At 33.5% G+C, this 19,214-nt stretch overlaps 1 protein-coding gene across 1 annotated transcript in view; it reads right to left on the bottom strand.

Moving 5' to 3' along the window:
- Window positions 1-19,214, bottom strand: part of loaf (lost and found) — a 106,237-nt gene that overhangs the window by 33,180 nt on the left and 53,843 nt on the right. Inside the window, exon 2 of the mRNA XM_068765021.1 lies at window positions 10,568-10,791. Within this exon, the coding sequence (XP_068621122.1) occupies window positions 10,568-10,791 (224 nt within the window). The remainder of the gene's footprint in view (window positions 1-10,567; window positions 10,792-19,214) is intronic.

Below are 19,214 nucleotides of genomic sequence, written 5' to 3'. Positions count from 1 at the left end.
TCGAGTTAATTATTTATGGAAATTCTGAATTTCACATAATAAAAAAAAAACTGAATACATTATTTTTTTATTTTCACGCGAATAAATCACGGGATACATCTAGTAACATATATTAGTTGACAGGAAATAAGCTGTATATTCACTTCTTTGAAGCTTTTTTATACCCATAAAAATCATCCTGTATATTAGCGCATAATTAAAATGTAAAGTTTTAATTGCAGTTTCAATTTATCAAGAAACGCTTTCCTAAGGCATGACGCATAGGGTTCGGGAGAACTAGAATTAAAATATTTAATGGAATCAGGCGTTACCTCGCGGAAGTTCATCCTAAGTAAGAAAAGGACCAATATTTAGCCGCTTTAGGAGTTATATTACACCGATTAGTGACTCTGTGTTTGGCAGAAAGGCCTGAAGATGCCCCATGGAGGGGTGAAACACGTTTTGAGTAATTTGACGGTGGCGGCTGTGTAATTCGCATTGTTTGCCGCATACGCATTTATCAGCGGGCTGGCGGGCGGTGCACTTTGTTGCACGACTACCACTGCATGTGCGGTAGTGGCTAAATATTGGTCTTTTTCTTACTTAGAATTAAAAGTCATTTTATCACGATGTATTGTTATATAGCATTAAATGAACCATTTGTCTGTCTAAACATATTTATAAATAAACTTTTAAGTTAAATATAACATACGAATACAGTTTCAAAGCATAGTTAAGGAGAGCATTTGTCATTTTTGTTGTTAAATGCCGCGGCATATGTATATGTTATCTTGTGCCACGTCTTTGTAGAGTCCGGAATGCACGTTGTTGAGAGGACACGGCATTACTTCAATAGTTATTCCGTTTTGTGGTTACGCTACGAAAATTCAAGTAACATATAAATCAAAATATATATTGCAGAATATATATTACAAGGTGTTAGTTATAGGTGTGAAAGATTTGAAGGATTGAGAAAGTAGTATATATATATATATATAAAAATTTATATACACATACATAGATACACACACACACACACATATATATATATATATATATATATATATATATATATATATATATATATATATGTGTGTGTGTGTGTGTGTATCTATGTATGTGTATATAAATTTTTATATATATATATATATATATAAAATATATATATATATATATAAAATATATATATAAAATATAAATATATATATAAAATATATATATATATATATATATATAATATATTTTTATATATATATTATATATATATATATATATATATATATATATATATATATATATATAAGAGTATAGCCCAGTGGTTAAGGACCAAGATTTGTGATGGTAAGTCGCGGGTTCGATTCCCGAGATACAATCTTATATTATTCTCTCACAAACAAGTTTTCAGAGAACGGATAGCAATGTCCTTTGTGACTATAATACCACACTACGATCGCCAAACCGCCTGCCGAGCGTGGTGATGGTACGTCCCCCCTTAGATCTTAGGGGGAGGACTATACCTTGCAGTGAGTGTCATGAACTGAAATGAATATACATATTATATATATACTAGCTGATCCCGCAAACGTTGTTTTGCAAAAAAAATATTTTTAATTTTCAATTTAAAAATAAGGGTTGATCGTAGAAGGGTGAAAATTTAGAGTTGTATGTATTTTTGTATGTTGTATCATAAAAGAATAAAAACAAAAAATTTCGTCAAAAAAAAAAAAATTTAATGGTGAACAACCCTTATCACTTAGGGGTATGAAAAATAGATAGTAGCCGATTCTCAGACCTACTAAATACGCATATAAAATTTGGTAAAAATCGGTCAAGTCGTTTCAGAGGAGTTAATGTTTGAACACCGTGACACGAGAATTTTATATATTATATATATACATGTGTGTGTTTTTGTGTGTGAAATATCGGACGTATCTCGTCCGAGATCCCATGCTGAAAGCCACTTTGCATACATACATATACAAACACACATACGAATACTTATTCGTTCGGAACAATTAACAATTATTTCCATGTGTGTCTATTTATTATTAGTACTATTAAAATCAAAATCAAGACCATTAATATTGAATAATATTCCCCTGTGTTTAGTCATTATTTGAACTTGCATCAAAAATTCAAATTACAAGCGATTCAGCGACATGGTTTCTCCCACAATAGGCTACCATAATCGCATTCTAAAATCAACGCTTGCAAACTGTTGGCATTAGCGAAATCATTTCGTTATATATCTAACGTGTTCACATTGTACGCTGTCTGCACCGCGTGATGGTTTCATTGTCTTTGCTTAATCAATTCAATCAGCGCATTGAAAGCTCTGATCGATTTTCATTCAATTGAAATGCAGTTAGACAATTATCATATAAGCGCATATTAAATCATAGCGCAATAACGAACTGTCCCGTAAAACGACAGATACAGTAACACCCCGCTTTACGCGAGGGATAAGTTCCAAAAAAATCGCGTTAACTGAAATTCGCGTATAACGAGGTTTATGATTAAACATAGTCAAAAATTATTACAAAAAAAAAACAAATGATTTTAATCAATCACTTTAATTCTAGGAACACTTTATGCAATACATACTCTTATTTTTTACGGAAAAATACATCTATTGTCTTTTGGGTAAAGTTTTGTTTACGTTCTTGTAAAATACGTTCATAACACCCAGCACTGTTTTTAATTGTTTGACAGATGGTCAAGACACCATAGAGAAGTTGATGACTACATTACATTTATATGCACTCTTTCGCGTAATTCGAGGCATTTGAGCGCGAAATTTGCAATTCGCGTTATATAACGGGGTCGCGTAAAGCGGGGTATTACTGTATGTGTGTGAAGTGATGCTGAAGGAACGGAAAAGTGGTATCGCCATCCTGATGTCAGATAAAGAACGCCGCAAATTCAAAGATTATTGTCGGAAAGTTGCCAAGGAGGTTACATACAAAAATAAAGATTAGATTTTAAAAATATAAGGTCAGGTAAATTAAGAGAAATAAAATGATAACAAAGAATATGGTGAAGTAAAAGAGTCAATGCGTGTATGGACTGTAAGAGAACAAAAATAACTTAGTAAGAATAATAAATACATTTAAAAAACTTTTAAATTAAACGGTTTTTTGATACCCATATTGTGGTGATTGTGCTAAAATATGTACCTAGTCCACCATATTGGAACGGCGTCCATCTTGAATTTTAAATTTTGACATAATCATCGTGTTTTACTAGTGTAGCCCTTTCATTTGATACCCATATTGAGGGGGTTAAGGTAAAATATGTAATCCGCCATTTTGTATCGGCGGCCATCTTAGATTTATAATGTTATTGATTTTATTATATTGTATTGTCATCTAAATTAAATGTGTGTACCAAATTTCAATCTGACAACGGGAAGGTGCTTAAATTTCAATTTCTAATTTTGATCCAAATAAATTCCGTACGGGTCGAACTAAATAAAACCGTTTAAAAAGAATATTTGCTAAATAAGGTTATGTTATGTTACAAATAAGATATTGGGGGCCCTTAAAAATATGCGCTTTTTACGACAACAAAATCACAAACAAATGTTAATATACATTAAAAATGAAGATAATCTAATTATATATTTGTCAAGTCTTGATGTAACAATTATTTTTATTAAATGCCACAAAACATTAATGGATTACTATTAAAAAATAATGCATTATTAAAATAAATTGTCGGTAAATGATAAGGATTATTGGCAGTGACGTCAATTGATTATTTTGATTTCATTTAGGCTATATAAAGTGTATATGTATGAACCGGTGTTAAACTTTACTAAAAGATTGTTGTTGTGGAGTTTCTTCCTGCTTCTTCTACACAAAAATAATACGTTGCGAAGCAGATTCAAAAATAAAATAGATTTATAAATAAATATATAATTTGACTATCAATAAGAATCTTGTTAAGAGTGTATTGAAATGTGAACTATCTTTATCAATCTTTAGTAAGATCTCACTTAGAGTATCTATCCCCCGTTTGGAATCCACTGTATGCAGTCTACGAAAATAAAATTGAAAGAATACAAAAAAAAATTCCTTCGTATTCTTACCTACCGAATGCATTGCCCCCGGGATTCTTATAAAATGTTTTTAAACGGATACCGAATGTTATCATTGAAGGATCGACGTTCTCTAATGGACGCCACTACACTTAAAAATATTTGTGGTGGCAATGTTAACTGTTCGGAACTGTTGTCCGAGGTAAACTTTAGAATTCCTGCAGCAAGAACGCGTTCTAGATCTCTCTTTTTTTTATCAACGGCTAGGACAAATATCGGTAAACGTGCACCCTTATACAGAATGACCTTCACAATTCATATATTAGTGATATTGATATATTCTCGTGCTCTCTCGTATCTTTTAAAAAACAATTTCGTTCGAAATTATTGAGTACATACAATGCAATTTAAACCATAAAATAAATATATAAACAAACATAATATAAATATATAAACTATAGTCTTTGATCCCTGTTTCATAATGTTTTTATTTTTATTTGTTTTTTTCATTGTTTGACTATAAATCATTAAATGTTCTCAGTGAGATAATTATAAGGTAACAACTGTAACTAATTTTATATTTCTAAGCTTCTAATTTTGTACTTTCTTACTGCCTTTTGTTAATGTCTATCTCCAATAAAGTGAATAAATAAATAAAGTGATAAGTCAATAACTTGAGCGAACACAAAGTCCAAAGAGATATACATAGTAAACAATGATTAATTTTAACATGTAGTAACTTGATTTTAAAAACGCTTTTTTTACAACAATATCTTTAATTTATAAGTTGTGATGCCATTAATTTAACAATAAGGTTTACCGTATATATTCACCTATCATTTTACAATACAAATTACCTTGTATGATAAGAAAAAACAAATAATCGAAGTAATTTTAAAAGTGCGTCCGGAACGAAGATTAGCAAGAAGGTTCGGCAGGCGCGTCCGCCGACGAACTCTTACCAAGTGAACATTTAACAATTAAAATTGCCCAATTTGGCGGCTTAAGTTGCCAAGTTGCTCGCGAACTTTCCACGGCTGGACGACTGAAGGCATTTTGAATCCCGGATCTTACTTTAAATTAGAATTGGGAAAATTACCACCTACACCCCGAAGGCCGGAAATTCTTTTGTTCATTTACAACTTCTTTAATTTTATTAGATACGAATCTCTTCTATGTTGAAATGAATCTTTAAAGAAACGAGGAAAATTTTGGAAATCTTTATTTCAGTTAGTTCATTTTCTACTACCTTTCCACTTCAAGGCTGTTATGTAGCATTGATGAAATTTAATTGAATTATAGTATCTTGCGATTCTAGAATATGTTTCATTCATTCGTGTTTCAAACATTTTAGTAACAAAAATCTACCCTGTTTTAAAATTTTCCGCAAAAAGAAGTATTACACCATGTCGTGTATCACTCGACAGTGGAGCTTGTGGAATAAAATCAGTGTCGAGTGACACTCGACATTGGAGTGGAAAGGGTTAAATTGTTTTCTAATAGAATCAGGCATTACCTCGCGGAAGTCCATCCTAACTAAGAAAGGAACTAATATCTAACTACTTCCTACTTCCACTATGCAGCAGTAGTCATGCAATAAAGTGCACCGACCGTTTTTTTTTATAGATAAATACGCGTGCGGTAAACAATGCGAAACACAACTACCACCGTTAATCTTCTCATTAGAGTGTAATAAGAGTATGTACCGATAGATATTAGTTCCTTTCTTAGTTAAATTGTTTTGTAAATATGAATAACAATCAATTGAAAGAACAATTGTAATTTTGACCGATGTTCAAAAAGTTACGTAGCTGTGGGTTTCACATTGACAAGTGTTTTCCTATAGAAATATAGTATTTTATTGAAGAGAGAAAGAGATAGTTAATAATAGAGAGGGAGATGGAAATATTAAAAGCGTGAACGACAAACTACCTTATACCTCATATTTTAGTTTTCGTTTGTACATAGGATGGAAAAATGTCAAGAACGAGGTACTACGAGGTTTAAACACTAAGACGTTTTAATATATTTCTGATCTAAGCAAGACCCTAAGGTCCTATAGTAGAGGTCACGGACTCGCAGTCGCAGTTCAAAATGCCCTACATGGCGGATTGCTAAGCTAGTGAGAAAACTTAATACAGAACGCTTCAAGCCTGTTGAAATTATATAAAAACCTATATCCAACAGTGGATTGGATACACGTCGGAATAATGATGACATTTAGTCTTTAAAAATTATATATATTTACTAGAATCAAATTAATCTTCCCTGTATTTAATTGGAATCAGGCGTTACCTTGCGGAAGTCCATCCTAAGTAAGCCCGCTGATAAATGCGTATGCGGCAAACAATGCGAATCACACAACCGCCACCGCCAAATCACTCAACACGTGTTTCACCCCTCCACGGGGCATCTTCAGGAGTTATGTTACACCGATTAGTGCCAAACACAAAGTCTGTACGGTTGGCGGGCGGTGCACTTTATTGCACGACTACCACTGCATGTGCGGAAGTGGCTAAATATTGGTCCTTTTCTTAATCTTCCCTGTTACATACAAAGGAAAAAAACTATTCACGTCTAATCACAATTAAAAGAAGTAAAAAAAAGAACTATAGCGATCTCTTTCAGTTTTCCACACCATCAGAACGTATAGATCTTTTATTTGAAAAAAAAATAGATTTCATATCATCGACGTTCAAAAAAATGAAATACTCGCCAACGAAAGCGCATTCAAAAAGTTAGAGATCGGATGAAATACATTTCCCACAATCGTTCATATTCACGATTCGTATATGAAAAAAAAAAGTTTCAAAATCCCACTAAATGGTTAAAAACGAAAAGTGACGCGGTACCTGCGAACCGGATACTGGTTTTGCGTCATATTCGGCACCGAATACCTGTTACGACACAGCCTTTTCAATATCGTCCAGTGAAAACTTTAATAAAGTTTTCCATCCGCTATAAAGGTCTGTTGAAACTTTGGGGGTATTAAATTCTTTCGACTAACGTTGATTTGTTGCTAATTCATATGAACAGATAAAAACAGTGGCAGTAGACGAGCCCATCAGTGCCCATGGGTTAAACGTGCAATGGGTACATCGAAATTGTGACAGAAAGATCAACACGTCCACAAGCCATTAGATGCAGCGTGGATCAGCTCTCCACCACATGGACGATGTTGTTGTTGGCAGAAAGTCGCAGGAGTCAGGCAGCGCAGAACCGGTCATCGTGATGATCATGGGGAGGGCCATGCCTTGCAGTATGCCTCTTGATATAATGATGATGAGATGAACAAATTCAAACTAGATAACGAATCATGAAAAATGAATGGTATCTATTAAAATTATCAATTTGTAAAGCCTAGTAACAACAAGAGAGAAGTATCTTTTTAGCATTCCATGGATTCACGCTGTGATCCTTCTTGCATTGCACCAGTGTCCACCATTTTTTTTAAAACCATTTGGGGGAGGGCCATACCTTGCAGTGGTCCTCTTGATATAATATTGATGATGAGATGAACAAATTCAAACTAGGTAATTAATCATTAAAAATGAATGGTATCTATTAAAATTATCAATTTGTAAAGCCTAATAACAACAAGAGAGAAGTATCTTTTTAGCATTCCATGGATTCACGCTGTGATCCTTCTTGCAATGCACCAGTGTTCATCATTTTATTTTAAACCACTTGGGGGAGGGCCATACCTTGCAATGGGCCTCTTGATATAATGATGATGAGATGAACAAATTCAAACTAGATAACTAATCATTAAAATGAATGGTATCTATTAAAATTATCAATTTGTAAAGCCTAGTAACAACAAGAGAGAAGTATCTTTTCAGCATTCCATTGATTCACGCTGTGATCCTTCTTGCAATGCACTAGTGTTCATCATTTTATATATTGTTTTAGTAAAACCAGTCTTCAGTTTCAAAGATAATTAAGTTTAGTATTTATTAGTCATCACGGAGCTATATGAAAAATTTGTAACATGTAACTCTGTATAACTAAAATCAAATATTTTCTTACACAAAAAACGTTCAACAATAAATCAACAATTTCGGAATTGAGAAAAACATAACTCACGTACACGCATAATAGAACAAAGTAAATCGTTAGATGAACAATTCATGCCATAACAAGCGACCGCAGCTTTGGACCTCAGAGCGGGTCGCATTGCCCCTGTGCCCGCCTAATTGTGTGTGTTTAGGATAAAAGGAAAATAAATAGAGACCAAAGAAAACTAGTTAAACCCCGCAGGTCTTCGGACACGGGTTTCCTTTGTCGAGACCACTGCGATGAGAAATTTGAATTTAAAATGCACAAAGTTTCTTGTGCCCGTTGTAGTTAATAATTTACGGAAACACCTGGCGCCCTTTTGTCTCGTCAACACTCTCCTGATGAATTAAATATGTCTCAAAGCGTCCCTTGGCCCTTCGGCTACGGTAAACTTTATTTTAACCACAACTTAAAGTATCGCTTCTTGTATTCTCTTTAACTTCTGGTTTAGTTATAAACTAACTGAAACCGGTAAACTTTGTTCGTTTAACAGTTGTTTAATACAGATCTATACAAAATTATTGAGTTAAGTTTTTTATTGAAATAGTAAAAAAACTGTTATGATAAAGTAAGGTGAATTTATTTTTAAAAATGTAAATAATGCTTTATTAATTGAAACAGTCGAAATAGATAAGAAACAGACAAAAAAAAACACAGAGTTTGGCACTAATCGGTGTAACATAACTCCTGAAGATGCCCCGTGGAGGAGTGAAACAAGTGTTGAGTAATTTGGCGGTGGCGGTTGTGTGATTCGCATTGTTTGCCGTATACGCATTTATCAGCGGGCTGGCGGGCGGTGCACTTTATTGCACGACTACCGCTGCATGTGCGGAAGTGGCTAAATATTGGTCCTTTTCTTACTTAAGATGGACTTCCGCAGGGTAACGCCTGATTCCATTAAATATAGCATTAATAAATATTGATAAACTGGCAACTTCTCATCCATGCTCCACGCTTTCATCTCAATACCTGTAGAATCATATTGTTATCTATTTTGATCAAAAGCTACTAAACACAAAACAGATATTCAGATATACACACAAACAAGTTTGATACGAGACGTAAAGAGATATACGATCACGTCGGTTGAATAAGGCTATAGAATAATTTACATATCGTCTGGCGCGACGTAGCCGAAATACCTTCGATATTATTTTCAATTTGGAGACATTCCAAGAACTCCTGAACGACAATTATCCGGGCGGCCGATTATCCCACCATTGTCCCCGAAGGGGGGGAGAGGGTTTGGCCGTTAATTTATTGAAAACGCTTTTGGCGGTATGCTAATGAGACTAAAGAGCACTTTCAGTTCAATTACAAATTATTCTACATAACGATGTTCGAGTAAAAACTAATCCTTTGATTTCAAATTTCTCTATGAATGGATTATATTGAACAAAGTTATTATTTATTCATTTAATCCTACAAAATACTTTAAAATATCATACAAGGACATAGAAACCTGGTCTCATTTATAAGTTAGAAGTCAACATTGTGTCTGTGTTCATAGATCCATAATTACGTATTCCTAATTACTTTTCATATTTTTTTTATTTGATTATCTTTCACTCCGTTTTGATAATAAACAATCAAATCTACTACTTTCGGCTTCTTTCCTACCTTCGTCGCAAACCATCTCAGGGTTTACTGTCAGCGGAGCAAATTGTACATATATTTATATATGTATAATATAACTGTGACATTTATTTACAGCGAGGTTTATAATTAAAATAACCTTCGATCATTGAGGTTGAATCTATTCGTACGTCGCACCGGCACGAACACATCCTTTCTACTACCGGCGCTCCCCGTTTCGACCTGCTGCCACCTGATCAGTCCTGGGAGATCTTGCAGCTGCTTACCATCACCATCAGGGAGAACCGAGCTACGGTGTAAAATCAGACTAGGCCTTCTTCCCGCTACCCTTTTAATATATTTTTCTTCTGTTGCCGAGTTCGCTGTTTTCTTTTACCTTCACCACTCACAGCAGAACTGATACATCGTTCCTGGACTAACTTATTACCGAAGGCATTCTGTTCCAGTTAACCGTTATGCAGTGCAGGGGTAATTAATGAAGGTAGGTGAAAAAAGGTAATATCATAAAAGACAAAAATATTAAAAAAGTAAAATCACATTGAAAAGAAAAATAATCACATATGATCAACTTATATAAATATACTAATGGCAACTACTTAATATAATTATATATAGATATACCATAATATATTTATATATCTACTACTATATACTATTTATATAAATACAATAAATAACACAACGAAACGAAGCTGGCCACAAGACATACAGAACTTCTGGTAAAGACAGCGTAGTAAATATAATTACAAGGCCTAAATGACCTTGTAAGAAAACGCTGGACACCGGCCGGTTCAAATTGGTATTTGAAATTCAATGAGGGAGTCATACTTGATAATTTTACAATCATTTGATTTAAGAATGTGGTTATGAAGGATATGAGTTTGGAAAGAATACCTTGGGAGGCGCGGTGGCGTGTGCACCATCATACACGTAGAGATGATCGTTGCAATCGAGCTGCAGTAAGTCGAAGTGCAGCATGAACCGCTGCAGGATGCTGTGCGTCTGGAAGGTGACAGTGCAGTCGAGGTTGCGCTCGTTGCGAGACCACAGCACGCCGCCGTCGAGCTTCCGATACTGGCGTTGTAGGAAGTGGTCTTTGCACAGCGAGTCCATATAATCTGTGGACAAAGAATATACTGCGTTTTAACAAGGTCCTTATTAACTTGCGGTGCCATGATCATAGCATGGCAAAAGCCTTCCCAAAGATGGCCCTGAAGACTGTTCTTGCACTGATAGTATCCAGGGATTTCCTTCGACCTTAATCACATCGTCCACCCAGTGGGATGTCGGTCTACCCACGCCGCGTCTACCTAGTATCTCGTGGTACCCACTCGAGAACCTTTCGTTTCTAATGACCCACGTAATGTAATTATTTATTGTCATCTATAAGCTATAAAACTATCTTATTTGAAATTTCTGGAGGAGGTATTTGTCCAATAGTGGACTTGTGTAAATAAAGATAAATTAAAAGTACAATAAAATTAAAAAATTAAAATAAATAAAATGTACCAGGCCACATTAGAGTAAGAAGATGATGGAAGAAAGGCGAGGAAAGAAAGAAGGTATAAAAGAGCAAAACGAAAGATATTGTAAAGGACAAAAGTAAAGAATGAAAGATATTGTGACGCGTGAAAGAGAGTGATAAATAAAGAAAAGAGTGAAAAAAAATTATTAAACAATAAAGTCCCTAATCCCAAAAAGTTAGGGGTATGAGAGGCCCCCAATAGTGGGGATCAAAAAAAAATAGTGGACTTGAAATATGAAGGAAAATTTATCTAATTTTAAATATGCAACACCTGCATATATTTTTGCTTAATTATTAGCTTGAATCCTTCCAATTATTGAAGGCATTACGCTGAAAGTTATAGACGATTATATACTTAGAACAAACATTCCAGATAAGTAACGTCATCTTTGAGAAAGAAGTTCTCTGAAGGTCAGCGTTCAAGGAGCTCCAAGATGTCATTGACTAATTTCTGTTGTCAGTGATGACATACGGATTCCAGACCTGGTCGCTTATGATGAACCTCATAAAAAGACTCAAGGTCACATACAGAACAAAACTATCTAAACAGAAATTAGAAGATTCAGAAGAGTCATGGACGTAACTAGAAGATTTGCTCTTTTAAAGTGGCAGCGACTGTCTGAATTTTCTCGAATTGCGACCGGCAGGCTTGGAGTGAGTAAGCCTGTTTTATACTGAAGTCTATAGGTTAAAAAGAAAAAGAAGAATTTGCTTACAGATTCAAATTTGGAACCTGTTTTTTCAAACCTAACTTAAACAACAAAATTTTTCACATATGTGATTAACATATAAACTATTTTTAAGATATAATGTTTTTATATATGCATAAAGTGTATAAGCATGTGCGAAAGTGGCTAAATATTGGTCCTTTTCTTGCTTTTTATATATGTATATATTAATAGTGTCGATGTTTTTTCGTTGTAAAATCAACATGTGTGTTTAAAATACGCCAACTGTAATTACAAATAATTTTAAAACAATACAACAAATATATAAAATACAAAAGAAGCGAACTTTTGAGTTTAAGTGAGTGTATTGAAATTAGTACTCTAAATTAGCTTCGAACAATTTCAAGAACACAGACTCACGAAACAATTCCGAATTATTTAAATAACAAGGGTAATCTTTTAGGAAAAAAATTATTCCAAACAAAATCTTGAAAAACTTTAATAAATTAACATTCGTAAAGTTCTCGAAGAGGGTTCTGTTGAGTAAAATTTTGATATTGCGTTTCACATCGATTTGGTTCAACGTCTCTTAGATAAGCGATTTTATCTTTTTTTTATCTGAGAATTTATCTCCGTCCGTTTCGTATTCTGGTTCAGTTCAAGTGTAATCAGATTAAAAGAATGACTCTCCTTTCAGTGAGGCAATGTTAATATTTTCGTACGGATATCGTAAATTTTATTCTGTGAATTGATACTGTCGAAATGTAAGTAAACATTTATATATCACTAAATAACATATATTTTGCACTTTATATCTCAAACCTTCTGATTTTCTGTCTTAAATCTAAAATTAATAGCATATCTAATAGCTTTTTATAATTGATTAATATGTATGGAATTCCGTTCATTTTCATTTACATGTTTTTTATTACAGTGCCGTTTCGGCCTGGTATATCAATTGACTGTACTGTTATGTGTTGTACTTTCACATATCTATATATTTTATTAACATATAGTACTTATTCCTTTACGTTGTTAATCGTCGTTTCAATCTGTATACGCCCACTGCAAGGTATAGGCCTCCCCCAAAGATATATGGAGGGGATATTTAATCACCACGCTAGGTAGATGGGTTGACATTCGCAGTGTGGTATTATGGTACGAAAAGTCGCTGTTCATCCTCTGGAAACTTATTTTTGAGCAGTGGCAATTATATATAATTAATGCAATGCATTCATTTGAATTATATAAGATTCTAGCCGGTCTATCAATGCTGCATGATTGATATTATGCGTTTATGAAAAATAGTTAAAATGTTATTTTAAAAAGAGCAACTGGTGTTTCTTGTCGGCTCAGATCAGCGTTCTGAGCCAGTGGTAACTTACTGCTTATGTTAAAATAATCGACGATTCAAAATTGCATAAAGATCTATTTGAATAAAGATCATCAGCTAAAATGATGATGATATTTATGATCAACGCTAGTAATAATAATGTGATTCGACAACCTTCGCCCATCATTCCTATCGTTTGCTCGTAGGGTGGTGAGTGACACTGTTAATAGAAACAAAACAGTATAGATAAGTAGGTACCTAATAAACTGCACATAAAATAACTAGTCAATTAATAATAGGAAAAATAGAATAAGAAATGTGTAGTGATGTATTAAGAAAGCACAACTGAAAGAAAACTGTATTATAAAAAATATAATATGTAAATAATAAAATAAAGTATAAAAAAATGTACCTAGCCACCTAAGAGTAATAAGATGATGGAAGGAAGGCGATGAAAGTAAGAAGGAATGAAAGAACAAAATGAAAGATATTGTGATGGAAATAAGGTAAGAATAAAAGAAATTGAGAAGTATGACAGTGAGTGAAGAATAAAGATGAAAAATCTGAAAAACTTATTTGTAAACAAAGACCCTGATCCCAACTAATTAGGGGTACGAAAGGCCTCCAATAGCGGGCCGGGCGGTGGTTATATTTTTTTTGTAATTATTTATGATATATATATTTTTTTAAATACTTACTGTCTGTTTTAAATATTTTGCAAATGTCGTATTTTGATTGACGTTAAAAATGTTTTTAAACCATTTTCCTTGCATTTATTTAATTTTTAACTGCCAATTTTGATTTATCCGTTATCAAGTTCTTGGGTTATGTTTATATTTCATTCTCTTTACATTTCAGGAGAATATACAGCGTGTTATGTTTCATCATGTTGCTTATCCTGAACGCTGTGACTCCTGCACCAATGCCTCGTATCATCGGTACTCTGGTATCAGGAGAGACAACTGGTTTAGAGATTCCAATGCATCTTATATCAGGCATCGGCGTTGGAACTGGCGCTTTGCAACTAGTCGTAAACATACATACAGACAGTCATGGAAATATCGAGGTTTATACAAACTGAAGTTGCAATACCGCAAACGAAATAGAAAAAATCTACGAAATAAAACAGATTTAACTTTGTGCAATGGAGCCTACAATACTAAACTATTTCCGGCTCGAACGTTTGAGGCAACGTTAACAAGGATAATAGTTATTTAAGGTATTTTCAGATCGATCAATAGAATCCTAGCTATTTCATTGTAACAGTTAAAACATTTAACTGAGTTAGTAACAGTTAGGTTCAATCAATTTCATATATTTTTTAACAAGTGGGTGGTAATCAAGAAACCAGTTTGACTAACACTAATAATGGAGGTGGTGAGTGGGGCATGTCGCTCTTGCATCGGATGTTCTCCACCATGACCCAGTGGACGGAGCGTGGGCAAGCGTCCCACAAGGTGGATCAACGACATAATTAAGTATTTAATGGAATCAAGCGTTACCTTGCGGAAGTCCATCCTAAGTAAGAAAAAGACCAATATTTAGCCACTTCCGCAAATGCAGAGTCAGAGACTCTGTGTTTGGCACTGGTCTGTGTAACATAACTCCTGAAGATGCCTCATGGAGGGTGTAACTCGTGTTGAGTGATTTGACACAGTTGTGTAATTCGCATTGCTTGCCGCATACGCATTTATCAGCGAGCTGGGAGGCGGTGCACTTTGTTGCATGACTACTGCTACATAGCGGAAGTAGCTATATATTAGTCCTTTTCTTAACCGATAGCGAAAATACGAAGCAATATGAAATTAAATTCTAATCCATGAGACATATGGTTTCAATTTGAGATATTCTATAGGAAAGAAGAGTTTATATGGGAATCTCCTACCTGAGAAACTCTTACAGAAGAGAGAACATCTTGGATTAATGATACCAATATAAATGTATATATATATATATATGTATATATAATCCTATGACTTCCTGTTTGCTTAAAGTCGTCTCAGTTACGCATAGATATGTGCCTATCCACGTTGATGTCAGGAGTATTTAACATTTGGGTTTTAAACGTTGCAAATATTATATACAGTAACATTCATCCTCTACCAACTTTAGATCAAGACTGCGTTCTCGAAAATTTTACCAAAGAATTATATGTCATTTTGGTTATATTGCAGACAGACAAATAAACTATACTAGTTGAAGAGAAAGCAGACGGTAAAAGACCACGTGAACGATCACCTCTCCCCTGGTTTAATCAAGTTCATAACCGTACTCATTATTGCCTGATGAACAGAGGTTAAGATTGTATAATCATCACCTATTAAGGAATTTAAAGATGAACAGTTTCTTTAGTGATGAAGAAACTATAGAAGAAATATAAGGTATTATCAATATGTTTTCGATGTACATTATTTCATTAAAATAAAATAATTATAAAAATATATGGTTATAAAGTACTTACGAGAAATATTTTAAAGTTTCGTGTCGAATATTTAGTTTGTATTTTTTATTTTAGTTTTATTTTCTTTGTCATATATACTGCCATTATTGTTTTATTATTATATTATCTAAGTTTAAGTGCATTGTAATAAACTTAATATAAATTATTTTTAATATATTAAGACGGTAATATTAAGTTAATTTATAAATAATCTGTGGACATTCGTAATTTAATTATCTATTGTAAATAATATCAGTGCTGGGCAAAGAGTTCCTTCAAAGAGACTGATAAAGACCTTCCGTCAGTACAGTTCCAGCGACATCCGATGACCTCAAAGTCACCTGTCTATCTTGTTTGCGATTCGTGGTATCTACTCCAAGAGCTTGAGGACCTGGCTATCTGCCTACTGCTACTCTATTACAGCAATCCAATTTTTGTCCATCTATGAACCATATATTGCGGTGTTTCACAACATGGGACCCACGTCTCATATGGACGCAATTTGATAGTTAAAGAGACCAATCCAAAAGTTTTTTCAATACCTCCCCACCCCCTGTTTGGGCGGGTCAGGTACTTTCTCTGTCATATACATGGATAACAGTTACAATAATAATTAATTCACTAAATCTTCTCATTCCATACTCTTCTTTCATCCATCTTAATGACAACCATTCATTCTTTCGTTCGTCACAATTTCTTTCATTCAATATCATTCTTTTCATTCCTTTCATACCTTGCCTCACTCACGCCGCCTTTCCTCAATGAATAACTACAGGTAGTTTGTTTATTGGGTTCATTTTTAATTCTTCTGTTTTATTATAGAGTGTAAACTTTTTAAATTGTGTTCATTTACTTCTTAATTTTTTTTTCTTAACACTATATCACAGTTCTATTACATGTTTTCTAATGTATCACAATTCGTATATATATATTACATAGGAGGGTGTAAGTATTTTATAAATGCTAAAGTGGGGTTTGGCGCAAAAAGTATAAAATCCTAGTCTATTGTATTATTAACTTTAATTATAAATAATGCTTAAAATGTTGTTCTTTAATAAGATTAACGTTTTTGATCATCCTCTAACATTGCAATATCATTACGAAATAAATTACCTTATTTAATTCAAGGTAATATTATTTGTTATAACACACTACAGGATGTGTTTTTTTATTCTTAAATAGAATCATAATGCTTTAAGATTAAAGTGTAATGATTTTTATTAAGATACCATTGGTGTGCGAATAAATAAGTTTCACAAGATATCTTCTTTTTCTAAGTATTAAATCTATAATTAAAAGTATATTATTAAATAAGTTATATTATATAATTCAAGAGTTTTTATTTGATCGAAATGTGTGAAACTTGGTATGTTGACTCATTTACATGGTTAATATAATAATGTAAACATGAAAAACTGTTAAATTTTATTTAAAAGAGCAACTGTTGAGTTTCCTGCTCTTAGCAAATCATCGTTTCGAGCTGGTGCTAGCTTATTGCTTATAAAGTTAAAATAATCTACTAATTAAAATTGTATGTAAATTCTTATTTTAATAAAGATCAAAGGCTAGTAATAATGTGATTACAGTTTTATTGTAATTAAATGTGGTAAATAATAATTTGGCAAATGTCTTGTTTTGCTCGATATTAAAAGTGTTTTTAAACATTTTCCTTGCATTTTTACATTCATTTCATTTTATTTATTTTTTGACCGAAAAATAATGTCGTTTCCTTTAAGTTAAATTCACACGACTACATTATTAACAAGTTTTTATTTCTAATCAACAATATATTCACCTTCGTTATCAACAACCTTTTGCCATCTAGTATACAAATGAAAGCCGTTGCACTAAAAATCAATCAGTTTTTCTGTAAAATATGTCGACAGAAACCACATTACTTTCTGGTCCCCCCAATATGTCCTTTATAGGCTGGTAAACTATGCATTTCATCATGTGATGATCTTCAGCAAAGTTATTGTGCTTGAGCCCACGAAGGTTTTTATATTTATGATCAATTTTCGACAGATGGCGCTACTGTCATTCCAACGAATTTAATATACTGTCGCAGCTTATGCTGATTTAAATCGAAACGAAAACAGCGAACCAAAGGTGACATTTCGATTTGTGGGTGACATAAGAATTTGTGTAAGTTGTGAAAAAGTCGCGGGTCAAAGCTAGTTTTATAATAATAACATGTTAAAAAATGGTTCCGTCTGTTATTCGGCGCAACGAAATAAATTAAGGCATTTCTAAACGTTGGCCTTACAAATGAAAACAAGAAAAGAATTCTCGGTAAAAAGGCGTTGATAACATTTCTATGAAGACAATGAACAAAAGGAACACAAAGCGAGCGGGTTAAAAGCAAGAAATACATTTTTTTTTATTCCAAAGCCAAAACAATGTCTTGCATAGATAGCTTTAATCTTGCTAAAGAATGATGCTATTATACAGGCTGGTTCAAAAACAACTATACAATTTTAAAGCATAAATTTAACGAGATATCCTTCAAGTTTCCTTTGAAGATTTTATTATTTGTTCCATTTATTACGAATAACAGACACATCGAGCTAATCCGTAGAAGAAACAAAGCCGACCTCCAATATGTTTTTTATTGACCCCTGTTTCAGGTGACCTCTCGTGAGGGTAGCCATGTATATGCAGAGATATTAAAAAAAATATTTCATATTTTCAGGCTTCTCTTTTGTCCTTCTTACGATATTTCATTCATTCCCCTAGTCTTCCTTCTCATTCTCTTCCATTCCTTTCCATACATATGTCACCAGTCATACATCTCCTACTTCGTCTACCCTTAATAATACTGTAACAATTGTAAATATTTATTTTTGATCTTTTCATTGTACGATTTTTAATCAGAGAGACTCTGTGTTTGGCACTAATCGGTGTAACATAACTTCTGAAGATGCCCCGTGGAGGGGCGAAACACGTGTTGAGTGACTTGACGGTGGCAGTTGTGTAATTCGTATTGTTTGCCGCATGCGTATTAATCAGCGGGCTGGCGGGCGGTGCACTTTATTGCACGACTACCACTGCATGTGCGGAAGTGGCTAAATGTTGGTCCTTTTCTTACTTAGGATGTACTTCCGCGAAAATAACGCCTAATTCCATTAAATATTTTTATATTTATTTATGTTTTATTGTGTATCGATTATTTTATTGTTTTATTATAAATTTCTTTATCATAATTTAATGTATATTCTATTAACTTACGCTTTATATCGTTTTTATTATTCTTTCGATTATCCTCCTACAAACATAGTCCAGTTAAAGCAATAACATAGCAACCATAATGTGAATGAATTACGATTTCTATAAATAAATATATTTGTACCATTCACTCATTCAATTTGACCGATAAACGCCCACTTCAAGGTATAGGTCCCCCTTAAACATCACCATGTCTTGTAGACCTTGATCTCTTCGATCCAACTTGAGGTGCACCAATTCACGCTCCATCTGAAAGCTCAGGATCATCACTCCAGAAATTTTAATTGTTAGCGAAATAATCCAGCAAATTGGCAAGTTGATGTGACAATGGACAGTGTTATTGCAGTTGG

The sequence above is a fragment of the Battus philenor genome, unplaced genomic scaffold (genome assembly GCF_028537555.1).
Source record: "Battus philenor isolate CCGP_79_NKW_IND1 unplaced genomic scaffold, ilBatPhil1.0.hap1 SCAF_2, whole genome shotgun sequence".
In the NCBI taxonomy this organism is placed as follows: domain Eukaryota; kingdom Metazoa; phylum Arthropoda; class Insecta; order Lepidoptera; family Papilionidae; genus Battus; species Battus philenor.
Note: the sequence above shows the minus strand (reverse complement) of the source record. Positions and strands in the feature narration are given on the sequence as shown.